At 38.0% G+C, this 24,398-nt stretch overlaps 1 protein-coding gene and 1 pseudogene across 4 annotated transcripts in view; both read right to left on the reverse strand.

Moving 5' to 3' along the window:
* TMEM117 (transmembrane protein 117) overlaps positions 1–24,398 on the reverse strand; it is a 530,078-nt gene that overhangs the window by 87,702 nt on the left and 417,978 nt on the right. For all 4 annotated transcript variants that reach the window (XM_017529749.2, XM_017529762.2, XM_037738890.1 and 1 more), the window contains one exon: positions 796–955. In XM_017529749.2, the coding sequence (XP_017385238.1) occupies positions 796–955 (160 nt within the window). The remainder of the gene's footprint in view (positions 1–795; positions 956–24,398) is intronic.
* LOC108305226 lies at positions 21,797–23,865 on the reverse strand (annotated as a pseudogene).

Genomic DNA, 24,398 nt, shown 5'->3' on the forward strand with positions numbered 1-24,398 from the left:
ACATAAATTCAGAACACAATGGAGTATTCCTTCAGTAATCATAGTCTTTGGTCTGGTGACTTACCATGCCTCAGGAGAGAAAAAAAGCAAAATTACCTTATGAAAGCAATAAGAAAATATCCAGCAAATGGATGGATATTTAATGAGCTTGATAAAGTACCAAGAAATAGCTAGTGTTTCTTTCTGCCCCATTCAAAAGAATATTCCTAAAACCCCAAACAGCCACACCAAATTACAAGAGTAACACTGGTTACTGTGATGCTATTGTATGAAAAATCTGTTGCTAAGCAGGGCAGAAAAATTGTTTACATGAAAATGGAATGGTCACTGGTGAATACTGAAAGAAAATAAAATTTTCTATAACCAGGAAAAGAATTTTTACATCACTCAATTTCAACTGCTATAAAACCCTGAGTAGCTTTGACAATTGCTTTTCCCTGCTTTGCTGGTTTTATATCATCCTCATTTCTGCAGCTTTCCATTTACTAAATGACAGGGTTTTTTGTTTTTTGTTTCTGGGTGTTTTTTTTTTCCCCCCTAAAGCCTAGGCAGAAAATACCAATGTGCTATATGGTTTCTAGGGGCCCACCTTGCAACATTCATAAAATACACTTTTGGTGCCCCTCTTGTAAAAGTCCAATTGGCTTTTCCTACCAGTATAATTGTTGAAAATATAAACAGAGAAGGCCCCATTAATAGTAACTGTAAATGCTGTACTGAACTAGATTTATGGAGCCTGTTACACTGAGAACAGAGCATTCAACAGCTTAGTTGAGGGAAGGGAAATACACTTACCTGCATCACAATAAGGAGGTCAAAGACCAAGATAAAAGAAGCAAGGAATGCTCTGGAAACTTCATCACTGGGCAAAAATCCCCGATTCAGCTTGTCCCAGCTGATCCAGTCCGTTGTAATCACAAGTACAACCACAGACGTCAGAGTAAAAAGCACTGTCCTGTAAGGAACGAGACACTCATTAAAGAACATAAGGCATACAATATAGATACTAGAGTGATGTTATCTGTGCTGTATTAAATGTCTGCCCCTTGCAAGTGCCTACGCTAACGTATATTCACCAAAAGGAAGATGAACAAAGTTGACCCGCACTTTGGGAGGCCAAGGTGGGTGAATCATCTGAGGTCAGGAGTTCAAGACCAGCCTTCCCAATATAGTAAAACCCTGTTTCTACTAAAAGTACAAAAAAAATTCGCCAAACACTGATGTGCGCCTGTAGTCCCAGCCACTTAGGAGGCTGAGGCTGGAGAATCACTTGAACCTGGGAGGCGGAGGGTGCAGTGAGCTGAGATCGTGCCACTGCACTCCAGCCTAGGCAACAGAGTAAGACTCTTANAAAAAAAAAAAAAAAAACTTAAGTGCTTTCTTTTAAAAGCAATTAGAAAAAGTTGTAGTAGCATCTCTTCCAAGATTTTCCCTAAAGAACATTAATAATTATGAAACAAATAATTAACAACTAACAATATTAAAAATGATTTTGGTTAGTGCAGTAAGTGTCCCATGAAAACATTGGTATGTGGCTCTTAGTAAACATGTACATTGTTTACCAAGGATAGTGGACATGCAACCTAAGGAGATAAGGCAGATGGTGAATGGTTGAGGAAATTTTTGTAGAATTATCCTTCTACAAAGGACGGGGATAGTTAGACCAGACACATAACCATCCCCGAGACATGATAAGCTCCATATAGGAAACACCTCTAAATGCCAACAATGTAGCCTGTTCTCATAGGACATTTACTATCCATGGCTTGTGGTCTAGTGACCTCTCTCCATGTCAGAGCATCTGCCCCCTGCTATAAGATATTAGGACGCTGACATTTTCTCTTACATATCTTTGTAGCCACCATAAAATCTTGCATAAGTATACACAGATGGAGTTCGAGGGTTAGTTGAAACTAAGGCATTTTTTAAAAATCAGAAAAATATTCAAATTAGTCTTTAATGCTGACTTTTAAAGTAGATCGGAAATGTGGGTGGTGAAAATTTAATCTGCCAGAGAATTGTCTGTAATGTAGTTAAGCCTGCGCTTTCAGGGCTATATTGATAGCTAGATACTGTTTAGAATTATAAGAAGAAAAAAATTATTTGAAATATATTTAATCAGATAAAAAATGCAAGAAATAAAAAGGAAAACAGAAGAAAAGACAGAGGTGAAATAACATCGTAGAACACATACCCATTTTGGCAATTAACAAAACTGGTTTTGCTCTCTAATGTCTTATAATAATTGAAACTCATACAAAATAATATGAATCTTCATAGAATTCTCTTTTCAGTTGTACATAGTGCAAAATTCTAAGCCAAAAATTTAGTTTTCCTTTTCACAACTTATTTGAAGCAATTTATACTTTGATATAATGTATATAAAAAAATCCTTTTTATATTTTTTCTCCTCATGAATGAAAAGATACATTATTTTTTAAAATTTTAGAAAATGAACATTCCTATTAAACCTCATTATTTTATTAAAATTGCAAATTTTCAAAAGAATTTGGCTCATGACCTCTAAAATATAAAGAGCACAGATTGTCTCCTGCTATTGTTTAGAGTAACTTTGATCACAGAAATGCAGATGAATTAAATAATTATGGGAAAAATTCTAACTATTATATTTCAATAGATAGAAATTGCAAGTATTATATAGTAAGAATAGTGGGACTTATGCAAAATTTTCTCCAGGTTAAGTCTATGTGTTTTTTTATTTTGTTTGAGTTTGAGAAACCTCAAGCAACTCTGAATGAAATCACCATATTTTTTTTTCAAGAAGAAATGACAATCTCCATGAAGAATAGATAAATATTGATTATTATTAAAAGTTTTTTGGTATTAAGGGTATTTTCTCATCATTCTTGGCTTTTCAAATGCATTTCCCACAAGGATGCTATGAATATATATGAATATATATACTTTACAGGATGCACTCATATCGCTGTATAGGTTGGTAAACAGTTGGGGTCCCAATTTTCTCGTGTCCCACTTTGCCTCCTCAGCCTCCTTCACAGAACCTCTCACCTCCCTGTTATCCAGCACTGCCTAGTTAACCTCTGGTGAAAGAAGGGTATTCTAATACTTCATGCTAGTGTCTATTCTACTGGCCGGAGCATGTAGTCCATAAATTATTATTTTTAATATCATTACTGCATTTGCACCTGGAACTTCCTTTAGTAAAGACAGTTGATTAAGAGGAATTAATACTCTAATGTTACTTCATGGGTCTAAATATGTTAACTGTTACTGTAAAATTAAATATTTATTCAGAGGCACATTTTTAGGTGTGAAAGTCTGGGAGTTTGGAATAAGTGTCTGCTGAGCAATTAGAAACCTCATCTATTACAATTGTTGTAAAGGAACTATTCTAGGAGTTAGCAAGATAGCAGAATAGAAGATCCTCTACTCATATCCTCCCACAGAACAATAATTTGGCAGCTATCTATGGAAAAAAGTGCCTTTGTCAAGCTTTGGGATTCAGATACAAAGTCTAAGACCGATCAGGGCAGTTCTGAGAGGGCAGGCCTGTACCCAGTCAGCAGGCTTATGAACAGTGGCCCTGGATACAGATCCAGAAACAACCTCATTCCCCTATGAACTTGGCTACAGCTCCATTTGGCCTTGGTCCTGCCACTAGAATCACCCACCAAGGAATGAGGGAGGAGTCATGCCCACATGCGTTTTGTACAACAGACCTGTTGATCTCAGCCCCAACTGTGGACCTTAAAGTGGCCCTATAATTCAGTTCCAGCCACTCTCGCCTATAGTCTGACAGCATTTCTGACGACACAGGGACCTTCCAAAAGATATGTCCATTCATACCCTGGTGGCAGTCTCAACTTTGGTCCCACTGTACATGCTGAAAGAGCCCTTTAACTTGGTTCCAGCTCCCCTCAGCTGTGATCTGAGAACAGTTCTGTACACCAATGGACTTTATAGAAAACATGCTCATCCATGCTCCCAGAAATAGGCCAGCTGATCTCAGGCTGAATATAGATCTTAAAGTAGACCTGTGATCCATCTCCAGCTCTGCTTGGACGCAGTCGGGGCAGTCTTGCCCCACCAAGACCCTGGCAGGAGGTTCATCTGTCTGTGACCCTGGAAAGAGACCTAAAAACATTCAACTCAGCCATGGACCCTGAAGCACCCCTGTAACTCAGCTCTAGCCCCCCTCAGCCATAGTCCAAGACCAGTTCTGCCTGACCAAGGATCTACCTAGTGACCCAGTGGGAGCCCTCCTAAGAACTTGGAGAGAAAAACATTCAACAGTATACCTGGTAACAGGCCTGCCATCTGTGGAGCCAAGTGTTGAATCTAAAGCCCACCCTTGCCCTAGTGCCAGTTCTACTGCCCAAAGTCCAATCCATCTTGAGACGAGACCACATATATTCTGCTCCTCATACGAACCAGCAAAAGTCACATGACCCAGAAGAAATCCTATCAGGCTGGGAACCTTGAAAGGGAAGGTCAATATCTGCCAAAGCCAATCTGTAAAGATTTGAGCAGGTATTTGTTCTTCAAATGCAAACACAAAAATGCAAATCTACACAGATAATAAAGAATCAGATAAACACGACACCACAAAAGCAAAGTACTAAGTGCCAGTAACAACCGCAAAGAAATTTAGACCTATGAACTGTCTGACAGAAAATGCAAAACAATCATATTAAAGAAAATCAGTGGGATGGAAGGGGAAACAGACAACTAAATGAAATCAGAAAAACAATGCATGAACAAAATCAGAAGTTAATAAAAAATAGAAATCATAAAAAAATAGAAATATTGGATTGAAGAATGACAGAACTGAAAAATTCAAAAAAGAGGTACAATATCATATTTAATCATACAAAAGAAAAAATTAGCAAACTTAAAGACAGGTCACATTGAATTAGTCAGTTAGAGAAACAATTAAAAAAAGAGTAAAGAGGGCATACTAGGCTGAACTTAGTGACTCATGCCTGTAATCCCAGCACCTTGGGAGGCCAAGGCAGGTGGACTGCTTGAGGTCAGGAGTTTCAGAGCAGCCTGGGCAACATAGTAAAACCCTGTCTCCAAAAAAAAAAAAAAAGAAAAAGAAAAGAAAAAGAGAAAAGAAAAGAAAAGAAACATCAGCCAGGCATAGTGGCCTGCACCTGCCGTCCCAGCTACTCAGGAGGCTGAGGTGGGAGAATTATGAGCCTTGGAGGCGGAGGCTGCAGTGAGCCAAGATCACACCACCGAACTGCAATCTGGGTGACAGAGTGAAACCCTGTCTTAAAAAAAAAAAAAAAAAAAACAGAGCATACTAACTTATGGGTATCATGAAGATAATAAATACTTGATTTCTGAAAGCCACAAGAGAAGAGACAAACAGAAGGCTTATTTAAAGAAATAATGTCTGAAAACTTCCCCGAGAGATACAGACATCCTGATTCATGAAGCTCAAAGAATCTAAAGAAGGACCTACCCAGAGAATATTTTTCTGAGACACATTACAGTAGTTCCACTTTATCCTTGGTTTCACTTTCAATGCTTTCACTGACCTGCAGTCAACCACAGTTTGAAAATACTAAATGGAAAATTCCAGAAATAATTCACAAAATTTAAATTGCATTCTGTTCTGAGCAGAGTGAAGAAATCTCACTCTGTCCTGCTCTGTCTTGTCCGGGATGTGGATTATACCTTTTGCCAGCATATTGACACAGAACATGCTTTAGTCACTTAGTAGTCATCTGTTATCAGATTGACTGTTGTGGCACTGAAATTTGTTTTCAAGTAACACTTATTTTACTTAATAATGGCTTCAAAGCACAAATGATGCTGGCAATTTGGATATGCCAAAGAGAAGCCATCAAGTGAAAAGGTAAAAGTTATTGACTTAATAAAGAAAAAAAAAAATGGCATGCTGAGTTTGCTAAGATCTACGGTAAGAACAAATCTTCTACTCATGAAATTAAGAAGAAAAAAAATTATACTAGTTTTGCTGTTGCACTTCAGACTGCAGAAGTTATAGTCACAATGTATGATAAGCAAAGATGAAAAAGGCATTAAATTTGTTTCCAGAAGACATAAACAGAAACAGGTTCCAACTGATGGCAATTGGGTTCAGTGCTATCCACAGTTTCAGGCATCCACTGGGGACTTTAGAATGTATTCCTCACAGAGGGAATGCTTTATAATCAAATTGACAAAGGTCTTAAAGAGGGAAACTTTAAAGCAGCAAGAGGAAAGAGACTCATCAAAAAGAAGGGTACCCTGATAAAACAATTGGTGAACACCTCAACAAAAAACGTTGAAAACTGGGAGAGAGTGGAATGATATATTCAAAGTGCTGAGGAAATGAACAGTCAAAAAAGAATTCTATATCCAACAAGACCGTCTTTCAGAAATGTAGGAGAGAAAAGGACTTACCCATACAAACAAAGGCTCAGGGAATTAATTGCCACTAGATCTGCCTTGTAAAAGAATATTAAAGGTAGAATTTAATGCTAAATTGAACTGAAAAGACGCTAATTAACATCATAAAAACATCTATTTGTATAAAATTCACTAGTAAAGTTAAAAATGTGGTCAAGTTCAGAATCCTGTAATAGTTGTATATAAACCACTTGTAACTTAGAGAAGTTAAAAAACAAAAGTATTAAAAATAACTAGATACACTAATTTGTTAAAGATATACAATATAAAGAGATGCAAAATGTAACATCAATAGCATAAAATGTCGATTGGAGAGTAAAAGTGTAGAGTATTTGTATGTAACTGAAGTCAAGTTCTTATCAACTTAAAATGGAATGTTGTAAGACCTTTTATGCAAGCTTCATGTTAACCACAAAGAAAAAACCTTTAGTAGATATACAAAAGACAATAAGAAAGGAATTAAAATATAAGATTATAGAAAATCATCAAAATACAAAGGAAGACAGGAGAAAAAGGAAAAGAATAGCAGAAACATTTTAAAAAGTGGAAGTCATAAAACTTTACCTATCAATAATTAGCTTAAATGTACATGGATTATATTCTTTAATCTAAAAATGCAGAGTGGCTGAATAGATTAAAAAAGCAAAAACAAGAGCCAATTATACACTCCCTATAAGAATCACTTCAGTCTTAAGGACACACGTAGGTTAAAGTGCAGGAATGGAAGAAGATATTCTAATCAAATGGTAACCAAAAGACAGCAGGGTTGGATATATTTATATTAGACAAAATGGACTTTTAGTCCAAATCTGTCATAAGAAACAAAGAAGGTCATTATTTAGTAACAAAGGGTCAATGCATCAAGAGAATGTAACAATTTTAAGTATGTTTGTATCCAGTACCAGGGCATCTAAACATACCAAGCAACTACTAACAGAAGGGAGGAAAGAGACAGCAATACAGTAATAGTAGGGGACATCAATTTCTATTTGCAACAATGAATAGATCATACAAATTAAAATCAACAACTAAACAATGGACTTGAATAACACCATCCACAAAATGAGTAACAAATATATTCAAAACATTCCATCTGAAGCAGCAAAATGAACCTTCTCCAGCACACATGAAACATTCTTCAGCATAGATTATATGTTAAGCCACAAAACAGTACTTAAAAATTTTTGTAAGATTAAAATAATTTCAAATATATTTTCTGACCATAATGGTATGAAACTAGAAATGAAAAACAGGAAGAATTTTGTAAAATTTACAAGTATATGAAAATTAAACCACATGCTACCTGAACAACCAATGGGTCAAAGAAGAAATCAAAAGGAAAATCAGAAAGTACTTAAGACAACAAAAAATAAAAACAGAACATACCCAAACTGATAGACTACAGCAAATATAGTTCTAAGAGGGAAGTTTCTAATAATAATTGCCTATATTAAGAATAAAGAAAGATCCCAAATAAAATATTAAATTTTATATTTCAAGGAACTAGTAAAAGAAGAACAACCTAAAGCCAAAGTTAGAAGATAGGATGCAACAAAGATCAGAGCAAAAAGAAATCAAATAGAGAATGAAAAAAAAAATGAAATACCAACAAAGCTAAAACTTAGTGTTTTGCAAAGATAAACAAAACTGATAAACCTTTAGCCAGACCAACCAAGAAGAAAAGAGACTCAAGTAAAATTATAGGTAAAAGGAAAGACATTAAAATTGATACCAAAGAAATACAAAGGGTTATAAGCGACTACTCTGAATAAGAATATTCCAACAAATTGGAAAACCTGGAATAAATGGATAAATTCCTAGAAACATACAAGTTACCAACACTGAATAATGAAATAGAAAACCTCAACAGACTGATCATGAATAAGTGACTGAATCAGTAACCAAAAACCTCTAAAGAAAATCCCAAAACCCGATAGCTTCACAAGTGAATTATATCAGAGATTTAAAGAGGAATTAATATCAACCATTCTCAAATTCTTCTAAAAATTCAGAAGGAGAGGATATCTCCGAACTCATCATTCTGAAACTGAAGTCAGGTATGGATACTATAAAAAAAATAAAATTATAGGTCAATATTCCTAATTAACATAAATACAAACATTTGATAACATTTTTAAGAAAATGTTATCAAGCCAAATTAACAGCACTTTAAAAGAATACCGTGATCCAGTGACATTTATCCTTGGGAAGCAAGGATATGTTAGTTTACACAAATCAGTAAATGTGATGCATCATGTTAATAGAATAAAGGATACTAATTATATGATCATCTCAAATGCAGAGAAAGTATTTGATAAAACTCAATATTCTTCCATTATGAAAACTCTCAACTAATTAGGTATAGAAGAAATGTACCTCAACAGAATTAAGGCTATATAACAACCTCCCAACCAACATCATACTTAACGGTGAAAAGCTGAAAACTTTTACTCTAAGATCAGGAACAAGAAAAGATGCCCACTCCCATCATTTCTATTTGACATGGTACTGAAAGTATAGCCAGAGCAATTAGGCAAGAAAAGGAAAGACAAGACATCCAAATAAGAAAGGAAGAAGTTAACTGTTTCTGATTGCAGATAACATGATCTTACATACAGAAAATTCTAAAGATTCCACCAAAAAAAAAAAAACTGGTAGAATAAGCAAATTGAGTAAAGTTGCAAGACAAAAAGAAAAAAATAAATAAACATACAAATGTTAGTTGTGTTCCTATATACTAATAATAAACCATCTAAAAAAGAATCAAAACAATCCCATTTACAAAAGAGTAATAAAGAATAAAATTCTTGGAAATAAATTTAACCAGAGTTGTAATATCTGTACACTGAAAATTGAAAGACGTTGCTGAAAGAAACTGAAGAAGAGACAAATAAATGGAATGATTCCTATCTTCAGAGATGGGGATGATTAATACTGTTAAAATGTCCATACTATTCTAAAAAGTCCATACCATGCAAATAAATCTACAGATTCAATGTAATCCCTATAAAAATTCCAATGGCAATTTCTTCAAATAAATCAGAAAAACAATTCTAAAATTAATATAAAACTACAAAAGATGGTGAATAGCCAAAGAAATCTTGAGAAAGAGCAGGACCAGGCACAGTAGCTCATGCCATAATATCAGTGCTTTGGGAGACCAAGGTAGGAGGATCTCTTGAGGCTAGAAGTTCCAGACCACCCTGGGTAACATAGGGAAACCTCATTTTTATAAAAAAAGAAAAATTAAAAACTGGCTGGGTTATGATGGTGGATGCTTGTAGCCCCAGCAACTCCAGAAACTGAGGTAGGAGGATTGCTTGAGTTCAGGAGTTTGAGTTTGCAATGAGCTATGACTATGCCATTGCACTGCAGCCCAGCTGACAGAGAGAAATCCTGTCCTTAAAAAATAAAAAAGAACAAAACTGGAGACATCACACCTTCTGATTTCAAATTATGTTACAAAGCTATAGTAATCAAAGCACTATGCTACTGGCATAAAAGTGAGATACACAAACCAATAGAGAGCCAGAAATAAACCCATACGTAGATAGTCAAGTAATCTTTGACAAAAGCACTAAGAATACAAAATTGGAAAAGAATGGCATTGCAATAAATGAATATCCACATACAAAATAAAGAAATTAGACTCCTACATCATACACAAATATTAACACAAAATAGATTGAAGACTTAAATGTAAAGCCTGTAACCATAAAACTCTTATAAAAACCAGGGAAAAGCTCTGATTTTTTGGATATGACACCAAAAGCAGAGGCAAAAAAATAAAAAATAAGCAAATGAGATAACATCAAAGTAAGAAACTTACCTACAGCAAAAGAAACAATCAACAAAATAAAAAGGCAAGTTATGAAATGGGAGATGGTTTTGCAAACCTTATATCTGACAAGGGGTTAATATTAAAAAATATATAAGGAACCCATACAACTTAATAGCAAAAATGAAATAACCTGGTTAGAAAATGCGCAAGGGATGTGAATAGACATTCTTCCTAAGAAAACATACAAATACCCAACAAGTGTATAAAAAGGTGCTTTACCTCAGTAATTATCAGGGAAATGCAAATTAAAACCACAATGACATATCACTGTTAGAATAGCTATTATCAAAAGGATAAGGTCTAACCAGGGTTGGTAATGGTGTTAAGGAAAGGGATCCCTAGACTGGATGCGGTGGCTCAGGCCTGTAATCCCAGCACTCTGGGGGGCCAAGGCAAGCAGATCATGAGGTCAGGAGTCCAAGACCAACCTGGCCAACATAGTGAAACCCAATCTGTACTAAAAATTAGGTGGTTGTGGTGGCAGGTGCCTATAATCCCAGCTACTTGGGAGGCTGAGGCAGAACACTTACTTGAATCTGGGAGGCAGAGGTTGCAGTGAGCTGAGATTGTGTCATTTCACTCCAGCCTGGGCTACGGTGTGAGACTTTGTTGAAACGAAACGGAGGAAGGGCCGGAGGAAGGAAGGGCCGGAGGAAGGAAGGGCCGGAGGAAGGAAGGGCCGGAGGAAGGAAGGGCCGGAAAGAAAAGGGAAATGGGATCCCTTTTATACTATTAATGGGAATGGGAATGTAAATTGATTCAGCAAGTATGGCAAACAGTAAGGAGGTTATACAAAAAAATAAAAAATAGGACTACTATACAATCCAGCAATTCCACTTCTGGATATGTATCTCAAGGCAATTAAGTCAGCATCTTGATGAGATAACTTCACTGTCTTGTTGATTGCAGCATTATTTGCAGTAGCCAAGATGTAAAACCAACTTAAGTGCCTTTTAATGGATGAATGAATAAAGAAAATGTTACACACACACACACACACACACACACACACACACACACACACACACACACACACACGCGGACAGTATTCAGCCTTAAAAGAGATTAAATCCTTCCATTTGCAACATGGATGCACTTGAAGAACATTATGCTAAATGAAATAAGCCAGATCTACAAAGACCCATACTGTATGGTATCACTTATATGTGATATCTGAAAAAGTAGAACTCATAGAAGCAAAGAGTAGAAGGATAGTTATCAGGGGTTAAGAGTAGGGAAAACTGGGAGATGTTGTTTGAAGTATACAAACTTTCAGTTATAAGATGAATAGGTTCTGAGGATCTAATGTACAGCATGGTAGCTATAATTAATAATACTGCAGTTTTACTTGAAATTCACTAGGAAGGTAGGCATTGTCTTCACCACACACATACATATACATAAACACACAATGGTAACTATGTATGATGAATGTGCTCATTAATTTGATTGTGCTGCTATATGTATATGCATATCAAATCATGTGTACTTTAAATATATACAATTTTGTTAATTACACCTCAATAAAGCTGAAAAAGGGAGTAATTCTTGTTCATGCTAATAATCTCATTGTGAATGAAGTAATTAAAACTTTTTATTATAATTTGATAAGTACTTTGGTAATTAGAATTTATCATAACATTTTGTGCAAGAGATTCTTGAAGCCAAATCAGCACCAATTCACTTCTCAGATGTTTGCATTATTTGATGCATTTATACAATATAAAATACTCTTTCTAAGAGCTCTTGATAAGTGGTTTTCTGGCTTTATAATGTACTTCCATTTTGACACAGGGTATTGCTACAGATCTTAGGAAACAGTTACTGGTAACATCTTATTACTCCAAAGAGAAATTAAAGGACGTATTCTGCCTGGTATTTAATATTTAATTCTCCAAAAAGAATAAAAATGGCAATCATTAAATATGAATGCATTCAGCTCAGAGAAAAAGACCTAAAACTAAAATCTCAAGAGAATGGAAAAAAGAAAAGAGGGACCAAAATACTTTAATTGGTCATACCACCTCCAACGTTATGCTCAGTGTGTTATAGAGATATAACTGCAGAAGCAAATGTATTGCATGCCATTTGCTTTTCTGAGCCACTTCTTATAAAATTGATAGACTTTACCATGCTATGATAATTCAGTCAAAACCATTAGTTTAAAAGTTCCAGGGCTCAGTTAGTTAGGTTATATAAAAACAGTCACTTTTCTGTAAAACTGCCATGAGGAAATAGTAATAACAGCAGATTACTCTTTCAGAAATACAGCACTTAAGCCAAGCACTGGTACAAGGTCATTTTACAAATTAACCACAAATTAACTCATGTAATGTTTACTACAGCCCCAGTACCATCCCACCCAGTTTACAAGTGCTAAAACTGAATCACAGAAAGTTTCAATAACTAAATCAAACTTATAACACATACTTTATAAATTATATAACATGTATGATAGAATGATATGTTTCAAACCCAGGCTGCCTCATGACAGTTTTATCATAAGCACTGCTTAGGAAGCACTTGAATATTATCCTCCTGTTATTATGTTTGTAGCTAGGATTTCATTCATTTTTGTTTTTCATTATAAGTATACCATTGTAAAATTATCATCCAGAAGTACTAAACATTGAAAAGTAAAGCTGACAGAGATTGTCAAGGACCAGCAGGGGACAGTTAAAAGGAAATTTCATGGCAGTGAAAATGGAACCTCATGGATGCTGGCCATCAGTGCACCATGCTTGGGTTTTTATTTAACCAATATGGTGGAAAAGATGTTTATTCCGGATCATACTTCTTGGGGGGGCGGGTTTCAACTCCTGTTTTTAAGTAGTATCCAATTAAACAATTATCTGGATTATTTTCCTTTCAGGCTGCAGCCACTGCCAGCATGACACACTGGCTCATCAATTCCACTCTCTTTGGTTTCTGGCCACTAGTCAAATGGAAAGAACTCATACATAATTATCAGCATCATGGTTGGAATCTTCATTATCACAATTCCAAATTTCAAGTTAGTCTATTTCCTTTTCCTCATTTGTTGCTAATACCACTAAGGTTAATAGAAATTAGAATGTGAGGCTAAGAAGGATTAACAGAGCTTTTATAATCCAATGGTTCCTAACCTCTGGGGTGGGCTCCTGAGAATCATAGAGTTGTTGCTAAAGAAGTGGGAATGCATGTGCACTAAGATGTCAGTAAAGTGAACAAATAAAATGCTTCCATAGAGGTTAGAGCACCTACTTGTGTCACAGAGGTTGCCAGTGACAGAACTGATAAGAATTTTTATCTACTGACACTAAGGATTTGCTTTGTAGACCATTTTTTTCTGTTCAGCTAAAAATCTGCAGAAATTCTCAAAAATATAATATCATCTTGATATCATTTGTTGGAAACACACATTTTAGAGCCTCCTTGTCTATTATATATGGGATTAGAGACATAATAGCACATGTAAATAAATCCAGATAATTTCCTAAAACAATGTTTAATTCATAGTCTTAACTGCTCCTTTATTCTAACTCCTGGGTTTTTAAAAATATGGAATTTTAAGTATACAAATTTATGGATATTGTTTTCTTTCATTCATTACCACTTAAGATAGACTTCTTGAAGTAGTCAGCCTGAAAGCAGTAATTAAATCAAAAGAGAGAGGAACTGGCATTAGGTTTAGATAATCCACCAAGGGCTGACTCATTTATGGTTAACTATCATGCATTAAATTTTCATTAAACTGGTAGCAAAAATGTACAGAATTACCTAATATAAGCTGATTGCCAAAATTTGATAATTTTTTTCCTATCAAAAATAGAAACTTCATGTGATTCAACATAATAAATGTGCTTTTATGTGTTTAAATACATTAACTATTATGTTCTAAATGTTTATAATCTTTGATTCTAGTCATATATTACTTATGTTCATGCTGCACAATTATAAAATCTTAAAGGAAATAAAAATCACTTTTATTTCTTTTTACAATACTTATGTTAAAATTTTGGAACGCAACCAAAAAAAGTCAAATGCTGTATCAGTTTCTTACAGAAAAATAAAGATCTGTGAATCCTATGAAAATGGAAAGATTTAAAGTTAACACTACAATAAAAGAATACATGAAGTGGGATAGCAAACTTAATTTTATAATTTAATTATGATATGGTCTCATATCAAAATGCTAAATACATGAAACAAAATGTTGCATGAAAATTGAATTTAAAACAATTAAATGTCATAATTTCTAACCATGTTGTTCATGGAAAAAAAAGAATAGGCAAAACAAAAATGTGCTTTCCTTTATTTTTCACTGCAAAACCAAGAACCAGTTCAAACATTCAGTTGCCTGTGAACACTAAGTACCAGCACACTGAAGTCGCAGATGGCCATGAAAGAATGCCAACACTTTTTGCTTGTTTTAATTATCAGTGTTGCCACTGCAACTCTGTAAGAAAAGCAATCACCGCTCATGTACTCAAGCCAGTTTATCCTGAAATATGTGGGTTTACTGAACCCAAAAGCCCAGCTGATGAAGTCAACGTTACTCTTTAGGAAGTGGGTAAGGAAGTGATTTGGTCCCCTTCTGGTTTCCTACTCTTGAGATCAGGAAACATCAAGGGAGCAAAAACGTAATGTTTGCCAAGTGACCTCGAGAAAGAGCACGGCTTTTCCATATGGCTTTCAGTAAGTAAATGCTGCTGCTGTTTTTTGGCCAACCTGAACACATTTGTTAAGATAGCATCCTTGAGAATGGAGATGCAGTTATTAACTTATCTTGTTTGTGACTCCATTGAGATCTGGAGTCTGTAAAGAAAATTACTAGACTCTAATGTTGTCCATTAAAGTAAACGTTTATGTGTTATTTATCTTTGTAGATCTCTATTACTTCAATAAGAAAAGAACCCTGAGCACAGCAGCACCTCAAAAGTGCTAAACAAAATAAAATGAAGTAACAACTTGGTAATGCTTGCTTTTGATAGAATATAAAAGAGGTGGCTGAAAAGGTACCTCTGGGTTGGAGCATTTGGCTGCTCAGATTGTAATATATGTGAACAGTGTGACAACATCCTAATCTATGTAAACAATGTCCCCTGGAGTTCCGCAGTGCCCGGCCATTGCAACTATGTTGGACCCTGCACATTGGCAATCTCCATATGAAAAGTGAAGACTGAAACAACTGTATTATTGCAGCGGATTGAATTCCTCTACCTATGTCTCAAGGATGTTAGTTTACTGAGAGGCACTTAAAAGTAGCTTATCAGTATAGAACATGGTTCATCTTGGTTAAGAAGAACCATTTTAGTTTCTTTGTGTTTCACAGTTTTAGGTTAGAACAAAAAATAGAAAAAAAAAAAAAAAAGACCTAGTAGATTGCAAAGCCATTAGGAGATGGACTATGCCATTTACTGTTGATTACCAACGACTGGTACCTTGCTGCTGCTTAATAACTAGCTGAATGAATGAATTCATCTATTTAACCTCAGGTGAAAAATGTTCATCCTTTATCATCCACCAAGCTCAGATGCTACTGCAAATAATGGTACTTTCCTCTTTACCAAGCAAAGAGGCTTGTGCATTGCAAAATTAGGTTGGCTGGATCTAATGGGCATGTTAATCCTGTGTGTCTCTTAGTAAACACACCAGCCCAATTTTTCTTACCAGTGAATTACCTTGTACATAGTAAATAATTCACGAGTTCAACAGAGGGAAATTGTATTAGTCTGTTTTCACACTGCTGATAAAGACATACTTGAGACTGGCAAGAAAAAGAAAGAGGTTTAATTGGATTTATAATTCCACGTGGCTGGAAGTCCTCAGAATCATGGAGGGAGGTGAAAAGCATTTTTTTTTTTTTTCTTTGAGACCAAGTCTCACTCTGTTGCCAGTCTAAAGTGCAGTGGCACGATCTTGGCTCACTGCAACCTTCAGCTCCCGGGTTCAAGTGATTCTTCTGCCTCAGCCTCCTCAGTAGTTGGGATTATAGGCTTGTACCACCACACCCAGGTAATTTCTGTATTTTTAGTAGAGACAAGGTTTCATCATGTTGGCCAGGATGGCCTCAATCTCTTGACCTCATAAAACACCCGCCTTGGCCTCCCAAAGTTTTGGGATTACAGGAATGAGCCACCATAGCTGGTGGAAAGGCACTTCTTACATGGCAGCAGCAAGAGAAAAATGAGAAAGACACAAAAGGGGAAATCTCTGATAAACCCATCAAATCTGGTGATACCTACTAACACGAGCGTAGCACAGGAAAGACTGAACCCCATGATTCAATTACCTCCCCCTGGTTCTCTCCCACAACATGTAGGAATTCTGGGAGATATAATTCAAGTTGAGATTTGAGTGGGGACACAGCCAAATCATATCATTCCATCCTGTCTCCTCCAAATCTCACGTCCTCACATTTCAAAACCAATCATGCCTTCCCAACAGTCTCCCAAAGTCTTAATTCATTTCAGCATTAACCCAAAAGTCCACAGTCCAAAGTCTCATCTGAGACAAGGCAAGTCCCTTCTGCCCATGAGCCTGTAAAATCAAAAGCAAGCTAGTTACTTCCTAGATACAACGGGGGTACCAGTATTGAGTAAATACAGCCATTCTATATGGGAGGAATTGGCCAAAACAAAGGGGTTACAGGGCCCATGCAAGTCCGAAATCCAGTGGGGCAGTCAAATTTTAAAGCTCCAAAATGATCTCTTATGACTCTAGGTCTCACATTCAGGTCATGCTGATGCAAGAGATGGGTTCCCATGGTCTTGGGCAGCTCTGCCCCTGTGGCTTTGCAGGGGACAGACTCCCTCCTGGCTGCTTTCATGGCTGGCACTGTGTGTCTGTGGCTTTTCCAGGTGCACAGTGCAAGCTGTTGATAGATCTACCATTCTGGGGTCTGGAAAACAGTGACCCTCTTCTCAGAGCTTTACAAGGCAGTGCTCCAACCCTGTGTGGGGGCTCTGACCCCACATTCTCCTTTTGCACCTCCCTAGCAGAGGTTCTCCATGAGGGCCTCATCCCTGCAGCAAACTTTTGCCTGGGCATTTCCATACGTGTTCTGAAATCTAGGCAGAGGTTCCCAAACCTCAGGTCTTTTGTGCACCCACAGGCTCAACACCATGTGGAAGCTGCTAAGATTTGAGGCTTCCACCCTCTTAAACCACAGCCCGAACTGTACATTGGCCCCTTTCAGCCATGGCTGGAGCAGCTGGGACAGAGGGCACCAAGTCTCTAGGCTGCACACAGCACAAGGACCCTGGGCCCACCCCACAAAACCATATTTTCCTCCTGGGCTTCCAGGACTGTGATGGGGGCACTGCTGTGAAGGTCTCTGACATGGCCTGGAAATATTTTCCCCATAGTCTTGGGGATTCACATTAGGCACCTTGCAAATTTCTGCAGGTGGCTTAAATTTCTTCCCAGAAAATGGGTTTTTCTTTTCTATCACAGTCAGGCTGCAAATATTCCAAACTTTTATGCTCCGCTTCCCTTATGAAACTCAATGTCTTTAACAGTAACAAGTCACCTTTTGAATGCTTTGCTGCTTAGAAATTTCTTCCGTAGATACCCTAAATCATCTTTCTCAAGTTTAAAGTTCCACAGATCTCCGGGGGGATGGGGGGGGGCGGGCAAAATGCCAGCAGTCTCTTTGCTAAAACATAACAAGAGTCACCTCTACTCCAGTTCCCAACAAGTTCCTCTCCTCTACCTGGACCTTATTGTCCATATTGCTATCAGAATTTGGGCAAAGCCATTCAATAAGTCTCTAAGAAGTTCCAAACTTTCCCATATTTTCCTGTCTTCTTCTGAGGCCTCCAAACTGTTCCAGCCTCTGCCTGTTACCCAGTTCCAAAGTCACTTTCACATTTTTGGGTATCTTTACAGCAACGTCTCACTCTACTGGTACCAATTTACTGTATTAATCTGACACTGACATACCCGAGATGGAGAAAAAAAATGAAGTTTAATTGGACTTACAGTTCCACATAGCTAGGGAGGTCTCCGAATCCTGGTGGGAGGCAAAAGACACTTCTTACATGCTGGTAGCAAGAGAAAAACGAGAAAGAAGCGAAAGCAGAAACCCCTGATAAACCCATCAGACCTCCTGAGACTTATTTACTCTGATGAGAGTAGCACGGGAAAGACAGGCCCCCATTCAATTACCTCGCCTTCAATCCCTCCTACAACACCTGAGAATTCTAGAAGCTACAATTCAAGTTGACATTTGGGTGGAGACACAGCCAAATCATATCAGAAATATATAAAATACTATCTACTAATCATTACTGCAGGTATAAATTATTTCCGCAAGATTGGTAACAAAAGTCATAATAAAGATATGGCAACAGATTAATGCCCATTGATACAGACAATGCCAGGAAGAACTATATCCATTACAATTTATTTAAGGAAAATAAAATGATACCTACAATACTCCAGACATTGTCTCGACTTTTAAAAATGCGAAGTAGAATTTTCTTAACTAACTGTATCAAGTTGCATCTTTTATCTGTTGTTGAAAGTACTCTTAAAAAAGAAATGAAAAAGTAGGATGTTGTCAAACGGTGTGAACAGGACAAAAGCATGTTTGATTTCTAAATAGGATGAATTTATATACTGAGTTAAAAATAAGGTTCTGATAAAATTTTGTGACTTTGATGAAGACAAAATGTTTACATAAATCAAAGCTAAGAACAAGAGTATGTTTGAGTTACATCTCAAACATCTCTTGAAGAGGATATATCATCATAAGTCTTTCCACCAAGAAATATATTTTGTTAACTCCCCAAAAATACCCCTAAAAGAGACAATGTTTTCCATGATAAGGGACACATGACATAATGGCTAGGAAGGTAGATATTATAAACATAAAATACTTTTCTATTATAAAAGAAAACTATAAAATAAACAGAAGGAACACAAACAATTCCCTTATACACAAATATTTAAAGGAGGTAATGTCATGTCATAATGGAAGATCAAAAATTTAGTATTAGGAGTCATATAAGACATATTTCATTCTTAAATTCTAAGGAGAAATTTTTGTAAAGCACCCAATGCTTTATTACTATAGAAATATATTTAGTTTCTCTTGGAAACTTGTGAATATGCTGACTTATTTAAGAAATTAATTCAGGAAAAACTGGGAAAACAACCATACTTCACTCAAAAATAAGGAAAATGCATGTAGCACTTGTGATCAGGGGACCTACTCATCAGTTTGATTGAATTAATAATTGATTGTTGGCATTTTAAAGGCAAATCATCAGCCTTGTTTGGTAAACCCAGTGGAGAATTTTAAAGCTATATAAAAAAGTATAATTTCATCAAAATTTAGAAATTCTCTTAACATAAAATGTTACTTCAGGTAATGTAAAAGACTGGAAAACAGGATTGCTTTTTGAATATGAAACTTATATTGTCATGTAGGCAAAGGCACAGAGAATACAGGAAATATTTAATGAGCAACCACCATAATAAAGATAAAGAGCTAAAATATAAAGACTTGGGAATGTTCTCTGCCTTTGAGTAACTTGCTATCAATTGAAGGATGCCAATGTATACACAAATAACCATACCTCAGTTAAAAAAAAATGCTATAGATGTTTCTAAGAATATCTGATTGATTTTTATTCATGAATGAAGGGTGGCTGAGAGTCCTGATTAAATTGGACCTAAAAGATAAATTTCTGCAGTCGAAAGGATACTGCAGGCAGGAAGACAAATTTGAAAGGAAACATTTAAATTGTGGTGAGTGGGTAGTAAAACATTGGAAAAGAATGACAGATATTTCCACAGTTTCTAGACTACGTGAATAAAAGAATTGTGAAGCCATTAACTGAACTGATAAATAGGAAAGAAAATAGAAATGAAATATGAATTTGGTTTTATACTCATTGTTGAGTTTAAGGAACTGGCAGGACATCTAGATAGGGATTAACAACAGTCAGCTGGAGATAGTAATCTAGACCAAGAAAAGGTCAGGGCCTGAATTTTGAATCTTTCAAACAAAAGTTAAAGCCACATGACGAGTGATGTTTTTCAGCTTAAAAAAAAAAAAGTAAAAAGTGTATACAGGGAAAAACAAAAATAGAATTTTGAAGATTACTGCTTTTTATGGTGTATTCCGAGACTGATTGAAACTAATAAGGTGTAGCCAGAGATAGATTAAGAAATCCAGAGGAAACCAGTAAGAAACCAGAGAAGGAGAGAATTTCAGGAACAAACTAGTGGCCAAAACTTCCAAAGCCACATGGAAGTTTTATAGGATAAAGGCTGAAGATGGCCACAGTTGAAGACATTTCTTTCTTTAACACAAGATTGCTTTGAAAATTGCAGGCTGGGCATGGTGGCTCTTGCCTGTAATCCCAGCACTTTGGGAGGTTGAGGTGGGCAAATCACCTGAGCTTAGGAGCTCAAGACCAGCCTGGGCAACACAGTGAAACCCCATCTCTATTAAAACACAAAACATTAGGTGGGCGTGATGGCGTGCGCCTGTAATCCCAGCTGTTCAGGAGGCTGAGGCAGGTGAATCACTTGAACCTGGGAGGCAGAGCTTGCAGTGAGCTAAGAGTGTGCCACTGCACTCCAGCCTGGTCAACAGGATGAAATTCCATCTCCAAAAAAGAAAAAGAAAAAACACTGCAAACTTGGATTTAAATATAGTTTCAGATATTTTCTTTGTAAATTCAGATATGGGCTTAATTTGTGTTCTGCTCCCAGGGTCTCTCTTGGTAAAGGGGAAAAGGAAACTAAAGAAAATTACTTTGGATAGTTTATTTAAAACAATTTGGCTGCCACTGGCCAAAGTAATTGGCAACTTTGTTAGAGTTTACCCAAATATCTGAAGCAAAGGTATTTAGTACTTTAATTTTCCATTATGTTCATGGATGAAGAAGAGCATTCAAAACTCATCCAGACATATTAAAATGCTACCTAATATCAAGTCATTTCATTTTGTAGAAACATATTTCTCAGTGGTAGCTTTTGAGTTAGACTTGATCATTTCCTTACTAAGAGAAAGTAGTTGTCATTAATATTTTGAGGAACAACTATATGTGGACACAAAATTATAAGATACAAATATATCTACTCCTGAGCACTTTATAACATAATTAGGAAATGGGCTATAATTTAATTAGGTAGAGAAGACCCTCATGTACTTCTAACTGTAATGAGGAATAAAAGAGAGTCTCAAGGAGGCCCTAAAATTATCCATTGCCTTGAAGGATGAGCAAATAAAATCAAGAGAAAGGATCATGTTATATCTTGTGATAAAATTAGCAATTAACACCATTGTGTTGAGGGGACATGGATTGAACGACCCATGCTTATCCAAGCAAAATGAGATTAGATATTTATAAGTGAAACCATATTTCTGATGGACTTAAAATTCTTAAATTCTTAAAAATTTTCAATGAAGAATTTTTTTTTTTTTAACCTGGGAACATACACTTTATTTCTGTTACAGGTTCCATTACTTGCCCCAGCCCTAGTCAGCTGTGGGTATCACAGACACTCATAGGCAAGAATGGGGAGAGGCCTGCTCCCCCACTAATCACATCCTCAGTGTTGGCCAAATACCAGCTTGCTGGGTAGGCCTCCTGTGTCCACCAGGTGCTTCTGCAGGAGGGCCCAGGCTTTCTCCACCTGGCGCTGGGTGATGTGTGGCTTCCACAAGGTGCTGAGCACCACATGGCTCGGTTCCACAAGCTGCTGCCCGCTCTTCTGGTTCTGCAGCCGGTTTTGAGCCTCAGCCTCACTCAGGCCATCCCTCACCACAATGCGTTTTACAGCCTCAGTCTCAGGGATGACAACAGTCCACACTTTATGGACCAGGTTCTGCCAGCTGGCTTCAAGCAGCATAGCAGCATCAATCAAGCACACACGCTTACCCTCAGTCATAGCCCGATCCATCTCCTCTCTGGCCAGCTTTGTGATAATTGGCCACATAATGTCTGTGAGGATCTTCAGCTGCTTCTTGTTCCCAAACACCCGGCTGCCTAGGATCTTCCTGTTGATGATACCATTTTTATGGAGAGTATCTCTTCCAAAGGCCTCCACCACAGGCTGGTAGGCAGGGCCACCTAGGCATAGGCCCAATGACCCAGGTGGTCACTGTCAATGATAAACGCCCCCAGGACTTTCAGCCACTGAGTTATTAAGCTCTTCCCAGAGCCACTTATGCCAGTCAGCCCAATCACATAGAGACTCAGGGGGAGCTCTGGCCTCTCATATGAAGGCCGAAGCAGGTTTCCCAGCATTTGCTGATGGAAGCCGGAGGAGCTGACTTTGTCCTCTTCATTCTCCATATGTCTTAGGTCCTTCAACACCTGGACCTGGTACAAGGCAAGCTCCTCCAGATCTTTCTCTAGGCAGACGCGGTTGATGGCCATCCCCCCATGACAGGTCTCCTTGCTGACCACCAGGAACTCCAGGGAGGGGTCAAAGTCAGCGGGCCCATAGGGGTCCAGCAGGGGGACAACATCAAAAGTCAAGGAGGGCTTGACATCCACCAGGAACTCACTCAGATGTTCCACGCATTCTGTATAAGGTTGGAGCAGCTCACGGAGCAACTTGCTCTTCAACAGATCTTGGTCTGCTGTTCCCACCACAAGCTGCTCCTGGGCCAGGACACACGCAACACTGAGCAACACCTTGTGGGCATTGTGCAGGTGGTCAAACGTGTCACCCACAGCGCCACAGTAGTAGCCACACACTGGCTGCTTTGGAGACCTGGACATGGGGGAAGCTGGCCTGATCGTGGAGGGTAAGGGGACATGCAGGGGCCCCATGTGCACTTCTCCTGTCCCATAATCAGGGTATAGCAGCACTGAGGCCAGTCGCGGACAACAGCTGTAACAGCTGGTGGCATAACGCACTAGCTGCCATTTGACCAGGTTGTACTGGCTTCCAGCCAGGGTCTGGAAGTCTGTCAACTCGACTTCTGGTGGGTGGGTGAGATTCTGGACTGATGTGGGCAGGGGAGGGAGAAAGGTGCTGTTGGTTTGGATATTGGTCAGTAGGATTTTGACGTCCAGGTGCCTGTGGAAGCGCCAGCATAGAGGTGTGTGATGAAATCAAGAACCTCAAACATGGCCTGCATGGGGCTGGACTGTGGCTGAGCCGGGCCCTCCAGGCTCATGCCCGGCTGCAGGGGTACATAGTGTGTCATTCAGCAGCCGGGCCGCCAAGGTCAGGATGGGGGCCACGCGAGGGTCCAGGGAGGCCAGTGGCGTCGTCAGCACCAGGAGGCCAGACCATGAATAAAGCCATTCTGCCCAGGCCTGCGGACAGTCAGGGAGATGAGGCGACGGTGAATGAGGGGCCTGCAGCTGAGGGAGAGGTCTGCAAGGGGTCTTGGACCCCAGAGAAGGGGACCTGGAGCAGGTTTCAATGGTGATCGAGAGGAGCCAGAGGAAGGGACGGGGCCTGGCAGATGGTGCCTCTGCGCTTTGCTCTAAGCCTTGGTGTCCTCATTTCTCAGATGGGGTGGTGACTTCGCTGAACTGAGTCGAAATCCTGGGAGGCAGGAGCTGGACTGGAAGCCTTGTCACAGGGCTGGGGATCCAAAAATCCTGGGCCCTCTTGCTAAGCTGCATGAGGGTACTCATGGAATCGACGGGGGAGGCCAAAGGGGGCTGCTCAAGCTCACGTCGGCCCCCTGCTCACCGAAACCTCCGTCTTTTGGCTCCGCTTGCACCACCGTGGAGGCTGCCCTGGCTGCAGCCCAGAAAACTAATACAGCTTTAGAAATTTAGGATACTTGGGATCCTAAAATGACTGTTCATTGAAAACTCTTCCTAGACCAGATATAGAAAAGAAATGTTTAGCTCTTGAAGCATCTACGATAATTAAGATCAACTAAAAAGGATTACCTACACAAACTGGAAAATAAACCTCGGCTTAAGAAAAAATATGTATTCACTGGAAAAAGCTCACTGAATTAGAAAACAAAAATTAGCATTGAAAGAAAATCCTTTCCATCTATTTGTCTTCAAATGTATAAATAATTGTCAAGGAAGGCAGTATCTACTGCTTTCCCCAAAATTTAACAAGACAGAATAATGCCTTCAAAACCTATCCAGGCATATTAAAATGCTACCTAGTATCTAAATGCAATTTCTCTTAGATAAATTTAACCACCACAGTCCTAGAAGATTGCTAG

This window comes from Cebus imitator, unplaced genomic scaffold, assembly GCF_001604975.1.
Source record: "Cebus imitator isolate Cc_AM_T3 unplaced genomic scaffold, Cebus_imitator-1.0 Scaffold2, whole genome shotgun sequence".
NCBI classification, from domain to species: domain Eukaryota; kingdom Metazoa; phylum Chordata; class Mammalia; order Primates; family Cebidae; genus Cebus; species Cebus imitator.